This window comes from Cupressus sempervirens, chromosome 1 (assembly GCF_028749045.1).
Source record: "Cupressus sempervirens isolate cs-2001-9-10 chromosome 1, ASM2874904v1, whole genome shotgun sequence".
In the NCBI taxonomy this organism is placed as follows: domain Eukaryota; kingdom Viridiplantae; phylum Streptophyta; class Pinopsida; order Cupressales; family Cupressaceae; genus Cupressus; species Cupressus sempervirens.
In genome coordinates, this window is record NC_143118.1 from 317,074,865 (window position 1) to 317,095,361 (window position 20,497).

The 20,497-nt window shown below is 34.9% G+C and overlaps 1 protein-coding gene across 2 annotated transcripts in view; it reads right to left on the minus strand.

The window, feature by feature from the left end:
* Nucleotides 1-20,497, minus strand: part of PIR121 (transcription activator) — a 341,166-nt gene that overhangs the window by 270,687 nt on the left and 49,982 nt on the right. For both annotated transcript variants that reach the window (XM_089823811.1, XM_089823814.1), the window contains one exon: nucleotides 10,162-10,254. In XM_089823811.1, the coding sequence (XP_089679937.1) occupies nucleotides 10,162-10,254 (93 nt within the window). The remainder of the gene's footprint in view (nucleotides 1-10,161; nucleotides 10,255-20,497) is intronic.

Here is a 20,497-nt window from a genome sequence, read left to right on the forward strand (position 1 = left end):
AAAGATTTACAATAGAGATAGTGTCCTGGATGCTCTACTAAGTTGAAATAATTTTTTTCAATGACACTCAAGAATAACATAAGTGAGCCATGAAATAGTGATGATAAGTCTTGTGGTGTGGTTTCCACACAATTGCCCAATTACAAATGGGGAACCCCTCTTTTCGTTTTAGCAAGTAGGACTCTTTGTCTTAGGCGGTTTTGATTGGCAACATTTTTTCAAGTCTCCAAGTACAGGGCGAGTTTGAGCAATTTTAGCTTGCTAGGAAGCAAATTTTGCCAAGGGCTTGTAAAGGCACTTTGGTGCCACTTTGAAGAATTTTTCGTGGTCTAAGTCTGAGCAGAGAGTGAATTTTTAGTCTAGAAGAGTTGGATTTCTATGTTTGAGAAGGGGGACAGAGTTTGTGAATAAACCAACTACTGGGGAAATTTCACATCTTCTAAAATCTCCCTCTTGAGGATATTTTGCATCTTCAGAAATCTCCCTCTTGGGGAAATTTCACATCTTCTGAAATTTCCCTACCTCCTTGTTTCTCCCAAAAAGTCTCAAGACTCGAGACTTTATTCAATGGCAACTTAAGCATTGCAATTTTAGAACAATAAGGGGAGGGAATTGATCATTTTCAAAAGGATTTTCCTCCCAAGGAAATTTCACATCTTCTGAATCTCCTGCTTGGGTAATTTCGCATCTTCCGAAATCTCCCTCTTGGGGAAATTTTGCATCTTCCAAAATTTCCTCACATTGAGTATCCCAAGTTTTGCCATCCTCTAAGGCATTAGAAGATCAATTTATGGCATGGCGGCAACACCATGAACAATTATATAGCAAGTGATCACTAAGGAACGTTGAAATGAGAAATTTTGAGAACACCATGTCCAGTGGAAATTTCACATCTTCTAAAATCTCTATCTTGGTGAAATTTCACATCTTCTGGAATCTCCCTCTTTGGGAAATTTGGCATCTTCTAAAATTTCCCCAGCTCACTATCTTTTTTGTTAATCGACAACACCATCCTACCCTCCTAAAAAAATGAGAGAGAAAGTGACGAAAATTCAAGGAAAAATAAATTAAAATAATAATAATAATAATAATAGATGGTTTGGAATTGTGGTGAGATTAAGATTTGCCTCAACTTCGCATAATGGGTGGTTTTTAATCGGGATGAATTTTATTTATTACTGATGTTATTTCATTTTCAAATATTTTCCACAGGATTAATGCTTTCTCCTTAGTTTTGGAAGGTGAATTCGAGAAGGACTGAATGGAAATTCATTCTTGGAAAATCTTAGAAAGTCGTAGTGTTGTTGGTGCACATGCGCTCCATCATTAGGCCAAAGGAGGAGCTAGAGGGAAAGGTGATGATCAAGGCCTCAAAACTTCAAGTGGATACTACAAGGAGATTGCTCAATCTAGGGAATCAAGTCAGAAGGAAGGATTCACGGTCAAGTCATCAATCTGCAAAGTCAAATTGAGATCAAGAGGAAATTTAGGAAAGCACAGAGGATCCAACTACATGAGGACATATCCAAGGAAAATCAAGAGAGATCAACTTCACGGGCTCATGAAGATGTAAGCGATTCAAGTCAATCCCATAAGGAATTCCAAAGGATCATGAGGTGGCAATTGTTTGCCTCCTCTAATTGGAAAATTTCAGCTTCAAGCACAAACAATCAAATCGTGTCAAGTGTCCTATTTTCTCATTGGCTATCAAAATCATTGTAGTTTTCTTATTGGGCCATAAATGAAGCCTTCATATAATTGGTTGAAAATTTGGCAACCCTAATTAGGGTTTGTAGGAAGAAATCTCGGCCCTTGACACCAATCGATCTTAGCCATTCATTGTAATTGAGCAACTATAAAAGGCCAAGGCCTTCTCATTTGTCATTCACTAGATTAGATGAGATGAGATGAGATTAGATTAGAGCTAGGAGGAAAGATTAGCGAGCTAGAGTAGAGTAGGGTAGCCAAGGGAGAGACTTGATCAGGTTATTGCTGTAATACTTGTCGAAGTGATTGATAGTTCATTTTTGGTTCTTCATGGTGTATTACTTGATATTGCTTTCTAGTATTGCATGGTTTCCTCAATCTTTCACTTGGAGTAGACTTACTTTTGTGTTGAATTAGTTTAGTTGAATGGAAGTTGTTGTGGATGTTTACTTGCTTGATTTGAAAAAATTTGGGCCGCTACCCTTTTGCTAATGGTAAGGGTGCCTTGTGTGATAAGCCAATGAAGACACTTAACTTCAATTGATGTTCAAGCTTTGGTTTGCATCCAGATGATGCAATTGGAGAGAGGATATTAATGTGAAAATCATCTGTGTATTCCCTACAAGCTTGCAATAGGTGGGTGGAGCCACTGGTGAGATTACACCTAGTACAGTCCAAGTCATCCATGATTCTTTTCATTCCTAGTTAGAAGTAGAAGTAGAAATAGAGGCTAGAAGTTTAATTTGACGTGGAAGTTAGAAAACCAAGTTATGTTTTCATTGTACATTATAAAGTAAAATCTTTAGAAGTGCAATAGTTGATATCCATTGAATGAATAGCGCAAGTCCCTTTGTGATAACCAGCATATCACATCATAAAACCGAGTGATGTCCATGATTAAGAAGGAACCTTTAAGTCAATTCTTGTTCTTACTTTGAAAGCTTAGCATGAGAGATGACCTTATATCAAGAGAGGATCGAGTGTTTGGTGTTTCTTCTTGAAACATTAAGTATCCAATTCTACATGTTGTAATGGAACAAACCTCACATTAACAAGTCCCTCTGCGCTGGCTGTAATTTCTATGACTTGAATGTCTTGCTTGCTGACTGTAATTGTCTATGTCTCTCTATTGGAGGCTTTTCCTGTAATAGCACTGAATCCTTCTTATGTGTGATCCCTTTCTCTTCCCACTTTAAGGCAATCACTTTTATGATATATTGATCAAAATGGCAATGTCTCTTGGTTATGTTCTTTGTAATGTCCCCTCTTTAGTACGACATGGCATTGTTCGTGGATTTGCCTATTACAGACTCTCATAGGCAGATGGGATTGATGAGAGAGTCATTTTGGCATTTATTTGGTGATTGGAGGGCTCATTATGCTTTTGGAGATATTATTTTATTTATATTTTATCATCATTTTATACAGGGCCTACATGTTATAATTCTAAGTTGAGTTGCACTTTTTTATAAAGTTATTTATTATAAAAGTGCATTATAATGGGATTTTATAATGGATGTTTCTAGAAGTTCTTAGTAACTTCTTAGAAAAGGATGCTTCTAGAAGTCCTTAGTAACTTCTTAGAAAAGTAAATAAATAGAGGGCTTGGCCTCTCATTTGGACAGACGGGAATTGATGATTCTAATACCATTCTCTTTGAGCATTTGTGGCACCATCCAGGTCTGCAAATATTCAGCATAATCCTTGAGAACGATACCTCTCAAGAGATTGCATAACTGAGGAAGTGAAAGACCTTCTGAAGGGTTGCACATTGGAAGTGGTATTCAGCCATTTCATGTTGAGCTTCATTGATGTATTCAGTTTTGGATAGAGACTTGATTAAGGGTTTGAGGTTTTTGTTGCAAGTAAACTTGTGCTTCATTGATACATCAAGAGGATTAGTTTGGAAGAACTTTGGATATAAATCAGGGCATTTCTGAGGCGTTTTTGACAGGTTCTGTTATAAAACGAAGGCATATATTTTTGCTCATAACTTCCAACCAGCTAGGAGTCTGATTTTATAATTTTGGGAGGACATTCTACCACCCTAAGCGCCCCTTTTTTTGGTATTTTCGGCAGCCAAAACTCCAGCATTTATTTTTGCTAGGAGCCGTACAGCCAGTGCAGGTACGGCTGTACCTGTTGGCAGAGCTGGAACTGGTTTGGGAGTAGATTTTTTTATTTTATTTTTGGGCGCAGCACAGTTGCTAATTCATCAGCGTGGTCATCAGCATTTGATCAACAGCACACTGCATGTTCCAGGTTCCTTCATACAAGTTTAACAATATTTTATGTGCATTCGTGGTAGCTGCTGTAGTTGAACATTTTGTATCAGACCTGTTTGGAATTATTATATGAGTTGTAAGCCAAGAGTCTTGGCATTGGCATTAACTTCATTGTTAGACAATTGCATTTTTTTAAGTTATCACTTGTTGTTTTGAGCATTGAATGTTAAATCAGAGGGTGTATGTCAATTGTTTGATATAATGTCTATGAGCTGTAGCTGCACATTTAGGTCATGATACTACATCTATTACATTTCAAAATACAAAATAGAAATCTGCATTGCACCAAGGACCTTGTCTCAACATCATAGGACCCTTTGCAATTAGTAATATCTTGAATATCATTGGTATAACATTTCTGCATTCAGATTAGCAAGTTACAGGGTTGCATGTGATTTGTTTGACAAAATTACAAGCAGCAAATTTGGACAAATTGTGAGCAGTTTGAGCAAGGGTCTTTACATTCTTGATCGATTATCATTTAATATATGCAACTAAATTGCTTTAAGAAGGCTACAGCTCAAACAGAGCAATCCAATTATGGAAGAAATAAGAAATACAAATAATCAATCATGATTATGAATTGATGTTTGAAATTCCTTTTATATGCCATCAAGAAGATACTTGTGACTCTTCATTTAACAGATTGTATCTCTTTAGCCAATGATTATAGGACTTCTAGAAATCGCACCTTTCCCTCCAATTGCTGCATTAGTTTAACTGTCATTCAGTTAATCTTTCCTTGAGGGGAAAATAGGATATAATTTGTTTGGCTGATTCAATATTGTTTTCTTTAACATGCATAACTTATATTATAAAGATTATAATAATTGTTTACCAGACAGCTCTCTGCTTCTGCACACTCTGTAATCTCCTTCCTCCTTGTTGATCCCTAATTACCTTCCAACGGTCCTATCTGACATGTCCTAAGTAATTGACTGTATCTGAAAAACGTCCACTGCGTAATTCCTTAATAGATAATACTAGGTATTATTAATTTTATTGTCTCTGGTAATATTAGTGCCCAATTATCCAGATCTAATGCCCCACTGAGATAGTCAATATCAATGTCTCCAAACCATTAATGTCTTTGACTAAATATGACTAAGTTTATCCATATAGGCTTTGTGCATATAATATTATCGTAACTTCTAACTTGGGTACTTTGTGCTCACCATATTTTTTGTTTGGTCTAAAGACCAAGACCACAAGTATTTATTATATTATAATTATATTTTTATCATATATTATTTATTTCTCAGTATGTTTATTCTAGTGCTTTATTATCATTATATTGGCATTTATATTAATAATATATGTCATATTATTAATAAAAATATATTATATTTAATTAAAAAGGAATATATTTATTACATTAATAATACATTATTATATTATCGATATATATTGTTTTATTCTTAGCGATTCATTTATCTATTTAGACTTGATTATTATATTTTACCATTCAATTGTAAGCCAGATAGGGGACATTAAAACTTGTTTGAGGCTGGTTGTACTTCATTCTCATTTTACTTTCTGAAGTGAGTGTGTCGGGGTTCTTGGAGAGGGCATTTGGGCTTTCAAAATGTTGGTAACTGAGTTTGGGGACTCCACTCTTTTCTTCTCTTCTCATTTCCAGTGGTCCATTTCAGTGCTATTTTGTGTAGGAAGCTAGGGTTTTGGAACCTTATTTACTAGTCATTTAATGTATGTCACCCAAGGACATGTCCCTAGCTCTAAAACCATTGTCCCCATACTAGAAACAATCAAGGGCCTTGGGCATGGCCAAGAGATGTCCCCTCCTATACCCAATTTTTCAAAATTTAGTGAAAATGTTCTGAAACTTGGGGGACAGTTGCAAATTCTTTTGTGGACATTCAGACAGCGACAGAGTGTGCCTTAGAAATTCCTTGATCGTCCCAAGGACGGACGGGAGTCCTTGACAGGCTAGGCAACCTCACAACATATAAAAGCATTTTTTCCCTTTATAAAACTCATTCTTGGACCACATGTGAGACAATATATCAGCCAAAACAACTTCAACCCTTAAAAAATGATCAATCAAGTTTTAATCCTTTTTCTTCACAAAACTCCTAATCTATAATCTAGACAATTTGTATTTTTAAAAAGAAAAATACAGTTGGATGTGGTGGAGCATGACAGCGGTAGAGACTTAAAGGATTTTAATTTTAATTAAGTGTAGTCGAACGCAGAATGGAGGCAGAAGTGTGCTTTTCTTTTTCCTATTTTAATTTTTGTATCATAATTGAATATGAAGCTATATGGCAGCAGTGTAGCCTTTGCACATTTTGTATATTATTATTTTTATATCACATGCATATTGACAATAAATTTTGAATTATGAATGCATATTGAGTATCAACTCTACTGAAATGTTGTATGTTAGGGTTTTGTAATGCTCAAGTGCCATATTTTCATATAACTGCAATGTATGTATTCAAATTTCTCTAAATATTTCAAAATTTCCCTATATTTTATATACCCATCCCCTCTGCTGTCTCCAGACTTGGCCAAAAAAGTAACTTACATACTAGAAATTGCAAGACTGTTTTATTTATTTTCAATTGTAAATCTGCATACCTATCAATCTATGTTTCTGCACTTTCTATCTGCTCGATCTTATTTCATCAAACAAGCAATCATCAAAAGCAAAAAGACAAATAACAGACAGTGCTGGATATTACATGATCATATCAATGTGACACTGAAAATCTTGGGGGTAAAGGTTGGAGTCAATCAAGTGACTTACTAAGAAGATACTTGACCAAAAACTATGGAGAGCACAGAAAAAGTCAAAAACTGATATTAAAAGCATCACTATATTCATCAATGACAACTAGGCTCATTGGCATAAACCAAAGTCACTGGGAACCAATCTTGAGCACTCCAAGTAGTTTGGAATTATTCCCAACACATCTACTCAGACTTGTACATCTAGATCTTCACAGTTTGATTTCTAGATTGCACTTCCAAATTGCAGCTGAGAATAAACATTTAAAATTGCAAGACTGTTTTATTTATTTTCAATTATAAATCTGCATACCTATCAATCTAAGTTTCTGCAGTTTCTATCTGCTCAATCTTATTTTATCAAACAAGCAATCATCAAAAGCACAAAGACAAATAACAGACAGGGCTGGATACTACATGATCATATCAATGTGACAATGAAAATCTTGGGGTAATGGTTGGATTCAATCAAGTGACTTACTAAGAAGAGGCTACTTGACCAAAAACTATGGAGAGCGCAGAAAAGGTCAAAAACTGATATTGAAAGCATCACTATATTCATGAATGCCAACTTGGCTCATTGGCATAAACCAAAGTCACTGAGAACCAATCTTGAGCACTCCAAGTAGTTTGGAATTATTCCCAACACATCAAGAAGCCTTTGGAAGAGCTCAAAAACTGTTTAAAATTTTACAATTTGATATTATTCCCAGATTGCCCACAGGCTTTCATAGAGTGCACAAAATACCTCAAGCATTGATTAATATTAATTTGTTTATTTATAAGTTATTACTAATGCCAATCAGCACTTTCAGGTTTTCAGGTCACCTGTCAAAAACGTCCATGTCCTTCCTTTGTTCTCAATGGCCTAGTGAAGCAATATTTTTCACTTCAAGAAGCCATTTCAATAACTATAATGTCTCAAAGGCGAACTCAGCTTGAAGGCGATCTTGGCCCAAAGGCGAACTCAGCCTAAAGGCGATCTTGGCCCGAAGGTGAACTCATCTTCAAGGCAATCTTGGTCAAAAGGCAATCTCAGTCCGAAGGCAATCTCGACCCAAAGGGGATCTCTATCCTAAGGCAATCTCAGCCCAAAGGGTATCTCAACCTGAAGGCGATGGTTTTCTGAAGGGGATCTCAGCGATCTCGACCCGAAGGGGATCTCATCACAAAGGGGATATTTGTCCGGAGGTAATCTCAACCTGAAGGGAATCTCTATCTGGAGGCAATTTTGACCCGAAGGGAATATCTATCCAAAGGCAATCTCAACCCAAGGTGATCTTGTCCCAAAGGGGATCTTTGTCCGGAGGCAATCTCAGACCGAAGGCGATCTCGGCCCGAAGGGAATATCGACCAAAAGGGAATCTTAACCCAAAGGCGATGAAGGCAATCTTAACGCGAAGGGGATCTCTGTCAGAAGGCAAGCTCAATTCGAAGGTGATCTTGGCTTGAAGGGGATCTCAACCAGAAGGGAATCTTAACCCAAAGGCGACAAAGGCAATCTTGACCCGACGGGGATCTCTATCCGGAGCCAATCTTGATCTGAAGACAATCTTAGGCTGAAGGGGATCTCGACCCAAAGGGAATCTCAAACTGAAGGAGATGACTTCCCGAAAGGGATCTCGGCGATCTCGGTCCAAAGGAAATATCAGCCGAAAGGGGATCTCTGTCTAGAGGCAATCTCGATCCGAAAGCAATCTCGGTCCGAATAGGATCTCGACCCCGAAGGGGATCTCAACCCGAAGGCAATTACTCTAATGCCACTATAATGTTCCTATGCCCGTTGGCCTCAGATTTTTGGTAAAAGAATGTATATAGTTCCTTGCATGCGGCAAATCAACTGGAATTTTCCTTGTTCCTACAAGACCAACGAGTGGTGTACGGTGATAGCAAGTTGTCCATACAATGAGGTTGGAATTGTATGTCCATACAGTGGAAAGATTCAAATCGTGCAGGTGGAGTGTAAGTCTGTACGGTGGAGGTAATGTGACCGTACGGTGATGTTGGCTAGGTCTCACACGGTAATGTGGAAGAATGACCGTAGGGCTAGGGAATGTGAGGTGTTGGCATACGGCAAAGGTATGGTGATGGCGTACAGCAGGGTGATGGTTGTTGGTGGGTCATACGGCTACCAGTCCGTACAGATGGAGATAGATTTGCGCCAAGGAATACTGGAGTATGTGTGTGTGCATTCCATGATGTCGAATCCAATACAAGTTAAGACAATCGACAATAACAAACATAAATCAACATAAAGATGCACAATCTAAATCATGTAAATATATAATAGCAGACAATGATGGTGCTCCAGATGTGCCAAATCCGAAGCAAAGTAATACAGAGAATCGGAATAGGGTTAGGGTTGAGTCCCACCAAAACCGAACTGGCCAAGTAGGGAAGATCTTTCACTTCCGAAATGGAGAACAACAGAGAACTCTAACAGAAATTCATAGTACAAAGAAATAATCCAAATCGCATGACAACTACTACCTACATGTCATACTTAAATACCCTTCAAAGGAACTCCTGAGGGTTTACAAAAATAGCCGACGGCAACACCTACGGAAACAACTAAAATCTAAATGAGTCCCAAATATACTAAATCAATTGGAACCACAAATATAAATATTATTAACTTGGGCCCCATATTAATTAATTAAAGTAACTAATTAAAGGTCCTTTTATATATTATTTAAATTTTGGGACCAATTAATTAATTAACTTAATTTAATAATTGCATTAAAATTTGGGGACATGACAACAACTATCACCCTTATATTTTGATTTATCTACATTCACAGAGATCACAGCTCTCCAATGGTCACATGTTCACACAACTGCACGTTAATCCTCTCCACTATTAACAACTAATTAAAGCCTCTCCACTATTAACAATAGAAACTCTGCACACTACTAGCTACAATGCCCATATTAACACAATGTATATCAGCAAGATTTGCAAACAGAAAATGAAATTACAGTGAGAAAGTATGGCTATATATAAGTTGGCACACTGATGAAACAGACGAAGACTCAATAACAAAATACTAAATAGTGTCAACTTTAAGTACAAGTTGCCAATTATTAAGCTTACTTGAACAACAAACAGGTATGACTCACAACTACGCCTACATTATCAATATCAAGTGCCATTTACTTATCAGGTTGATTTTAATTATAATTAAAATAAAGATGTTGTATTATCTCATTTCTTTTGTTAATATAAGTACCAATACCATTAACACCTCATATTCAGTTATGGTCATTGTCCTAATCTTTCTTATCCTTCTCTTTATACCTTAACTCCTATATCTTAAGGAAAACATAAAAGACACAAATTCCTAAAAACGTTAAATTACAAAAGTATGCAAAGATACATTCCACACCAAATCATAAAAAAAGACTTCCAAGCAAATACCTTTTATACCAAGAGAAATCATTAGGTATACTGGCTTTTGCATTTTTCAAATGATCAAGCTCCAACAAAACATCAAGCAGCTTAAGCATGGACCTGAAAAGAAACTCTCGACTGTGGTAAGAAACTAAACAAATATTCATACATAATCTACATAACCATTAAAGTATTACATTAGGAATGCTCCAAAGTTAAGCATTACAATATTTACAATATCGTTTTGTGCCTACTATACTTGACAGAAGAATATGTTACGCTAACCTCAATTTTTCATCCAAGGTTGATTAAAAAAGTAAACTGTGTTAAATTAGGGATTAAGAATATAATTTTGAGTTATGCATCCTTTTGCATTTTTCATATGATCACGCTGCAACAAAATATCAAGCAGCCTAAACATGGACCAGAAATAAACTCTTCAAGTGTTTAAATGCTAAACAAGCCTACACATATACCCAGCCCAATCAATAAAGCCTTACATGAATAGGAAGCTTACAAAGATAAGCATTACATACAATAGCATTTTGTACCCACTATATTTCATGTAAGCAAAAGTTGAATTGGCCTAAGTTTTCCATTCAAGAATTGCGAAAAAATGTAAAAGGAAATATACTAGGGATTATTAGATGTAATATAATGATAAGTTGTACATTGTACACAGGCTCTATGTTGTTTGCTTTAAGGATGCAGTAGCCCCACATTAATTATGTCAAAAAAGTAACATTGCTGTAACTTATACCCACCAATGTAATTCACCATATAAAAATAACTGCAAACATGCACAAATTAAATTTACTCAAACAAATAATCTTAGAAATACCTATAAAGAGGAAGGATCCTTTTCCGAGTGGGATGTAGAAATGCGAAAACATTGGTGCAATCTTATTAATCCACCTTTGATATACTCCAAAGCTAATAAGATAGAAAGGAAATATTGTAAATGGGAACCTCTCACAACAGGATAGACAAGTTTAAATTTTGATGTGGCCTCTAGAGGCAACCCAAACATAGCAGGTTTAGGCTATATCATATATTCAAATAAAGGTGTTGCTTATCTAAAAGGGTCAAACCTTTGGGTATAATGTCAAATAACTTAGCAGAATTAGAAGCCTCGGTAGAAGGATTAATCTTATGTCAAGAAATAGGAATTAACAAAATAGTTATTGAAGGGGATTCGCAAATTATTCTAAATGCGTTAAGAAAAAAGAGACTCCTAATTGGATTCTTAACTCCAAATTAGAATATGCCCTATCTATAGTTGATAAATATGAAAAAGTCATCATAAAACATATATGTAGGGAAGGTAATAAAGAAGCTAATGATCTAGCTAATAAGGGTGCAAATGGTGAAAATATTCTTATAAGTAACATTAAAAATTAAGTTTCTTATCCTAGCATATCCTAATTATTCTTTTTAGTAAGCCCTCTTAAGAGAATCATCATTTTAATAATTTGTACAAGATAATAAGATGCTAATTAATAAATCAAAATATAGTCTAGATGGAAGGTACTTTGATTATATTTAACTTAAAATAATATTTATAAATATACCAAATAAATAGTCTTATTTTCCAATATAGGAATCTAAATTTAGATATAAACAGATAAAAAGATAAAGAGTCTATATAAATTTTCAAATATCTTTTGAATATCCAGCTAAAATCTAAGATGATAATTAATTTTAAAATATCTTCTTACCTATTTTCCTTCTAAGCCTACATTGTACTTTCAGAGCAAATAAGGTTTCCTTGATAATAAAAATAAACTAAAAACTCACTCACAAACCAATACATTCATAATTGCTTCCTTGATCTCTAAGGATAGCTTAAGAATCAGATGTGTCATCCACGCTAACGACAAAATCAAACAGAACTTGTCCGAACATCAAGGATGGGAATGATTGTTCCATATAGAGGATTTAGTTCCTCCTTTGAAATAATCATATTTTTAGTTGTTTGTGGTATCTCGTAATCAAATTTCTCCCTCTTTTTGTGCAATTTAGTTCATCTGTCTGTTTCAAAAGATTGCAATTTAACCAAGGCTGATTTTATGAGAACTTTAAGCATAATGAAAAAGTTCACATTTATTAGCTATCATTTAGTTCTTCGAGATCGTCTTCAATAAGCATTCTATTTTAATGGTTTTTGGAATTTCTGGTGTTAATGATTCCCTGGTGTTTACTGGAGTCAATATCGTTATCAGGTGTTAGTAGTGTCAAAATTGCAACTGTGATTTTGTGCCATGAATACGGGTGTAGTTCTTTTCCATCAATTTGAGAACAGAACTATGGCCTTTATGGGCACAGTAAAACTAGAAAGATGGAGTAAGATTCTCCAAGACCAAGATGATATGGTCTGGTTTGCAGTAGGTAGAGATTTAGGGGAAAGACATTTCAATTACAGAATTCATGGAGAACGAATAGTGAAATCATAGTATGCTCCATATGAGTTTCTCTAAGAGCTGGAGTGGCCCAATTGGATACAGTAAAGCTTTGTGAGAATATTTTCAATCCAACATGGATGAAAGGTTTGCATCAAGCTGTATATATTATCAATCATAGGACTGGCCTAAAGGGAGTCTTAAATGGGCAAAGGTTCCCAAAAATCCTGTACTAACCATTAGAGATCAAATAATATTTGATGAGATTTGGCCTGAAATGGAAGCAAAAATCTTCTTTCTTTTGCGGTGGTGTAATGTAATCAAAGAAAGGAACAATTTCTGGTTACTACCAATCTTCAAGAAAGCTAAAATTGGCCCCTCACTGTTATCTAATGATGATGACCACAACGCATTAAATTTTCAATTCCAACGCTTGAAAAGATTGAGCAATCCGAAGAAGGCAAGGGAAGAGGAAGCTACTGGTCAAGGAACAATGGCGGATGGCAAAGAAACTGATGAAGAACTCCTCATTATTAGACGCTCAGAGAGCTGAAGGACTATCTGCATTAGGTTTCTCTTAGCTTTTAGTAGTTATGATCTTTTGGAAGCTTGTTAGTGTTTTGTAGATATTTGGCTCTAGTACCTGACATGGTTTGTTATTATAAAGATTGCTCAAAGTTAGTATTAAGTTTTATTAGCTCTTAGGGGGTTAGTTGCAGAAAGAAGATTTTGTACCTAGATGTATTTTACCAATATCCTACATTGTTCATATAAGTTTGGGTTTGTATACTCTGTTTATAATATAGTTAAATACAAAAAACATCTGTAGTATCTTTGTGCATATCACTATATTTCTTTTTTAAAAAGATCTCAGTTTGATGGTAATGTGATAATATTTATAGGATATGTTCTTGGTTTTGAATTCTGGATTTTATCAAGATCGAATGGAACGAATAGGAAGATTAAAATTAGTTTATTTTATACAATAAGTTTAGATGTGTTAAAATCAGAATTGGAATTTTATTCAGAAATAATAATTTAGGTTTAGGTGACTTTATGTATTAAGATTTGTTATAAACAATTAATTTTTAAAAAGGGTAAGAGTATCTTATTTTGTTTAATGAGACATGAATTCATATAAGATCTTCAATTCCCAATTCATGAACTCAGAATTTGGTGATTTTAAGTACAGCATCAAAGGATCTAAAATAACAAATTAATCATAGGTATAAACTTGATTATAGGGGCATGTTCGAGACTTTTTAATTTAGGTGTTCTCGTACAAATAACATCATTCTAAACTTATGAGAGTTTTTTAGAACAAGTTGTAGATATCTGGTTGCTTAAGTTGGAAATTTTCAGATTAATTAATTAGTTCTTATCCGACTTAATAAGCATAGACAATATTTTAGAGGTATACGAAACAAATTCTTTCAGATCCTCAATAACGAATATCCTTCAATCATTTTAATCTATAGTATTTCCAGGCTATCTAATCTCGGCCTTTTTGTAGTTATTAGGATTCGTTTGTAGTTAAAGCCTCTTTTGTTTTTTCTTATATATTGTTCAGTCTTTATCTCTCAGAATCCTTTTTGTCTTTTCCTTTAGCCTATCGTCATCTAGCCGTTCGGCTAGACTGATTCTTTATTAAGTAAGATTCTGACTTTTGTCAGTTTCTCTGTGTTTTTTCTTTAGTCTCTTAGTATATAGTGGGCAAGTTTTTCTTAAATTAGGTCTTGTGTCTTGATGAATCTGGTTTTCTTCTCATCCTTTCTGCTGTGATTTTCTCTGGTTTCTTCCTTTTTCACTCTCTTGTTTAGTTCTCTGGCCTTTTTATGGTCTTATCTTTTGTTCTGGGATTTACATGTCATGAAACATTGCATGTTCAGGAATAGTTTTCTCAAACATAACAATGTCTCCTAATATGTCTGTCCTTTGTATTTTTCCCTCTTCTTCCTCTGTTTTCCTTCTATCCATAAGGGAGAATTTATGTTTTCTTTCTTTGTCTTGTTTTTCTTCTTTCCTCAGACTGTCGAGAGTTAGATTAGGTTTGTTTCTATTGATAGTTTATTCTGTGTCCAGGTTCTTCTTATTAGGTTTTCATTTATTTCCTTCTAAAGTGAATAAGGGCAAATCTTCCAAACAAAAAATGAAGGATTATATATTTTCATTCATATATTTTGATTTTTCCAGGGAAATATGATAAAGTTTTATCTCTTCAATAATACGTAACAATAAAATGCTCTCTAACATATAAAGTTTCATTTGAATATGAAAATATTTCGTATTCATTCTCAATCCGACTCAGTTGACCTTATGCCCTTTCATATGCTATTGATCTTGGTATTATTATAAAAGATATTTGGGTGTTTAGACTCATATAGGCTCACTGAAAATCACGATTAATTATGGCAACCATAATTAAGCTACGAGGGCCTCCAATTCAACCAGATTTTGATGGACCTGTAATAGGTACCATATTCAAAGATATGTTATTATCAACCCATTTTCTGGTAACTAGGGCAGTATATTGAATATTGGGAAAAGAATTTGTCAACTTAAATAGATATGGAGTTCCTACGGATATCACTTCAATGTTTGTAGCTATGGTCCATTCAGTAGAAGCTGAAAAGTTTGGAATAGATCTCTTATGTAGGAGACTGTTCAAGAGTATGTTAGTAGGTGATCTTGAAAAGGTTTTGATCAACATTAATGAAAATTGTATGATTCCAAGGCCTTGTAATTATCATATTAATATGAGGGGTAGGAACAATGTTCCGTTATATCCCATTGTATTTACAAAAGATTGAAGGAGATTCAACAAGGAAAGTTATTGTTAGAAGAAATGTTGATTTTCTGATGTATTTTCTTTATGTCAGATTTCCTTCAGGGCATGACTGGATAGATCAGTATATCAAGGAGGATAAAGTAGGCTTGTGGGAAGATACTGAAAATATCAGTCTCGAATATATCAAGCCAAATCATCCTTTCGACGAAATTTCTGATTCAGTGGCTCAATCTCAATAACATGTTAATTTTTTCCATTTGTCAAAATAATGAGGAGATTGAATTGAAATCCTTTTCAATTATCTTTGCCAAATATAAAATATAATATAGGTGATTTCCATGATTAAAACTGAAGTTAAATTTGTTTTTGTTCAATCTGGATACATGTAAATCTTAATTAAATTTGTTATTTGCGTATCAAGATTCATGCTTTCTAACAATTTATCTTAGTCAAGTTTAAGTTGCAGGATTTCGAAAAGGAAAAGCTATAAATATGGAAATCAAATTTGGAGACAAAATAAAGTATCATAAAGTCAACTCTAAGGATTATTCACTTGAAAATCTTCAAATCATATAAGATGGATTTTTTATGTTTTCTAAAAACTATGGGTCTTTAGACCTTTTATCTATCAAACTAAATAAATAAACAAACATTTCTTTCATTGAAGACAATTAGGTACCATCCATGCCTCTAGATCTCAAGTTAGCAGCTCTCCTATATTGATTTAGCACCCATCTTAGTTCAATTAACTCAATTTCCGACAGACATTTCTCATCGTGACTCATGTATCCAAGAGGCCACATATGTGTGATTTCTTTTGTATAGTAATCGAATGAGAATGACAATTTATATTCATGTTCAATAGTCCATTTGTAACTTTGTGTGGATAAAGGGCTTCAAGTTATTAGTTTGATTGCAAAGGTCTTGAATAGAATAGAGGTTTTAGGATTTTGGTAAAACAATTCTACAGTCCTACACAGTATCAAGACAATTTAGCTACTAGGCTAATATGTTTTTTTTTTCTCATTTTGTTGAATTTACATACCAAGGGTCCGTCTTTTTGTAATGTCCCCAACTTTGACCTTACACCACTAGTACTTCCTCAATTTTGTGAAGTCTCTAAAAGAGACAAAATTGCAAAAGAATGGGCAGTTCAATATTGGCCATCATAATAATATGGCAGACGTTGGATGCATACTGGTCGATTATTTATATATTATCACATACCCAGCAAAAGTTTTCGTAAGTATGACATTCAAGTATCAAAAGTTGAACAATCCATAATCCTTGTTCGTAAAGGATGGGATGCCATGGTAGTTATTGGTTGCCATAAAAGAACAAGAGTAACCTAGGTTGCATGGGTACACGTACCCACACCCCTAGGACGCATACCCCAAGTCCCACGGACTCAGTGAAGAGCATCATAGTTAAGGACCTTGATTAAGATTTCTGATTTTTTTTTAGTTTTTTTTAAGGTACCAGCTTATTGATTATCAAGCTTTATTCAATACATAATCAGTTTGAAACTTTGATACAATACTAATTAACAGTAAACTTTATCACTGTTCAAGTCAAAAGTAATAATTTGCGATATGTCTTTGTTATATGATTTATGATCTTCTTGTTCATGTTTAAAGTCTGTCTTCACTGTTATGCATCTAAATATTTATCTAAAATTATTATTACAAACATATTGCAAAAAAAACTGAAATAACACATTACATTTGCAAACTTTATTACTGTTCTTGTTTTGAAAAACCATTGGCATGACTCATAATTTCCGACCTTTTATGAATATTAAATTATATTATTTAAAAAGTTCTTCGTGCCCAAGTACCCCTGTCACCTATTTTGAAAAATAGTTGTACCCATACCCGTACCCGTACAGTAGCCTAAGTACCCCCGTCCCCGTGCAACCTTGATAATAACATTTAACTGCAATTCAATTAAAGAAATCACACATGTATCCAGAGAAGGCTTTAATGTGACTGACACCAATAAAATGTTTAAGTACCTATCTCACATAAGAGGCTGAGAAATAATAAGTAATGCTTAAAGCATAATGCACAAATTTGAATTGGTGATTACTGATGTTGACGGAGGGGTAATAAATAGATAAATGGATCAGAGTGCAAGTCTAGAAGGAAGCTGAAGGAAGTGTCGACAAATAGAAACGATACAAACGACTACAAATAGAGAGTGAATAAATGATAAGAGGTATATTAATAAAAGTTTACCCCTTTTATACTTCGTGGTTAAGAAGAAAAGACAGGAGGATTAGAGAAGTATAGCAGGGAACACATGGAGAAAAAAAAGACGCTTTCAGTAAATGTTATCACCGAAGCAGAATTGCAAACCATTGACATCAGCGTCTATCAAAGGTATCACAGTCTGTATAAAGAAATCGTAGTTTATAATAAAGGCTGCAGTATGCAAATGAACACAAGCATATAATACATGGAGGAGATGCAAAATACTTTGATGATAAAAAAAATATACAGATCTGTAGAAAACTGTGTATCAACTAAATATCAACGCTAAGGCACATAAGGGGAATGTATTTCAAATTCAACTTGGCAATAAATTATCTTATGACCTTAAGTTATAAGGAGGTGAACAAAAGGAATAAAAGTAGAAACAATGCTAGTTTCACCAATTGCATATTTCCAAAGTTCAGATCAGGCACATTTATATTTAGGACAAATGCACAATTTTAAGGATCGTGATTATAAATAGCAATAACATAACTCTGTGAACTTATATAGACAAATCAGAAATAGCTATAACATCATTGGAAGCAACAATAGTAAATACATTGAGTACTTAAAAGATATAGTAAGAGTAGCAAGAAGTCAACAATACAAGTATGAGAAACATTATTATTCAAATTTTGAGAGAAAATACAAGGAAAAATGGAGATCCAAAACAAGGACATTACATAATAATCATTCCTATATTAACAATTGTTGGCATAACTGATTTGGCAATGGAGTGATGATGATTGTTGGTATAACTATTGAGGAAATATCATGAATAGATTGCTGGCTATGAATGACGAAGAGTTGATGAAGATTGGAACAAGATTTGATGACAAGTAAATCAGTTATAGTGTTGTCAACGATGTCGACTATTAGAATAAGTGTTTTAGCATGTTACCACAAATTGATTGGAGCAAAGGAAGAGTTGTGTGAATTTAGTGTTGCTATCATACAGGAAGGTTAAGTGATGTGTCATGAAGCTAATTCTATGATAGCACCTGAGTAAGCCATGTGTTATGGAGTCACACCGGGTCACTGTTAAGGCAGTCAATAATGAACAGTTAAATGATTTGAATGTTTCTTCAAATCCGTAAGGAATCAGTTGAATTGATCATAGGATATGATAGAGGATGATGTCAAGACGATATGGTTAAGATAGCACCATAAAAGAATCAAAGGTAAGGATATTTCGGTGATCAAGAAGTCATGTTGACAAGAATAGGTAAATAGGTGAACAAGATAGTTGAATAGATAAACAAGGACAAACTGGTAAACTAGAGTGAACAGGACGAACGGTTACAAAGGAATGAACATGTGAATAGGTAAACAAAGAGGCTTATTGGTAAACAAAGAACAATTTGTGAAGATTCAAGGCACGATCATAAGATTCAAATTGTTATTGGGATCGATGATTTGTCTTTTACAACTAGAAGGTTTGTAATACCCCGCCCGAAGATCTTGGGAACAAGGATGAAATATAGCAAGAATTTTCTTTTTAAAACCAAGTGTAAGTGTACAAGGTAACAACCTACACAGATCAAAGACTACAACGAAAGGCTAACAAACAACCAACACCAACGGATCTCCAAACATCACCACTGACTAACACAAAACCCAAAAAAAACATAAGAGATCAACGAAGTTGAAAGACAAAAGCGGATTCCTGAAAATTGGCTAAGGCTGAAATCCTGAAGTCCTGAAATTTGGCTAAGTCTAAATTTTTGAAGCCTTAAAATTTCCTAGAATCTTTATCTTAGCCCGCAAAGGTCTAGAACCTATCTCAAATGAATCGTCGCATATATTAAAATATATCTTAAGTATTAAACGATATATTTTAAACCCCCTAGTAAATCTGTTTTGAACTAGGAAGTTGAAAAACCCAAAAGGGTATCCAAAACCAACTTCCAAACTTTTGCCTGACAAGCCTAAATAGCCCTTGTTTTTCGCGCGAAAATACAAGACTGCAAAATTTCGCACGAAGAGATGCATTCTCGCGCGAAGAAGTGCACAAGCTCGCGCAAAGACTTGCATCCTCGCGCAACAACTCAAATCAGCCCAGAAAGAACAGAAAGAAACATCGCAGTATACTGAAAGCAACATTGCATTAAAACATAAATAACATCACAACGAGCAAAATAACCAAACTAAGTACGCGGTTCCTCCCAACCATAATAGCGTCATCAGACCATCGTGGGCCCTAGCCATCCCCTGCACATAACATTCCAAGCTACCGATCGAATCGTCAGTACTTTCATAGCAGAAATGTCACTACTAAACATGCTACAAAAGCAAAAGAAATCTAACATGCTGGGAAAAAGCATAAGATAATCCTACTGGCAGATACATTATCTATCATATGCTACACATCATAATAAGGAATGCATCAAACTAAGATCCCCCAACATGATACACAAACATCCCAATGAAAGCATAAATCACAAGAAAAGCATACTCTAGAACCGAAGTACCACGTGAACACATCCAGCAACGGTCGCACGAGGACAATAGACCATCTCTGTACACCGGTCCCTAGCAGTGGTGTAGGTAGCTACGCCTCCCAACCACATGGCACCCGTAGGTCCACACTCGCCATGCTGATGGAGATAATGAACCAACCACACCCACACACAAAGCAAACATCCATGGCTAACACTCACGCCAAGAAGTATGATGACTGAATCCAAGACAAAGACAATGCATAACTATAGGTCCTGGTCAGACATCTCAGAGGGCTACTATGTAAGGGCTAACATCATGGAGAGTCGCTTGGCATCGACAAGCCCAAGCTGGTACTGGCAGCTCTCCACTTCCCAACGGAAGGAGCACATCCCGAATCATTTTAATATCTTTAAGTTTATTACCAACCAATGTTTAGATTTAATTATCACTTGATTACAAAGCTTCTACACGCCAACCCT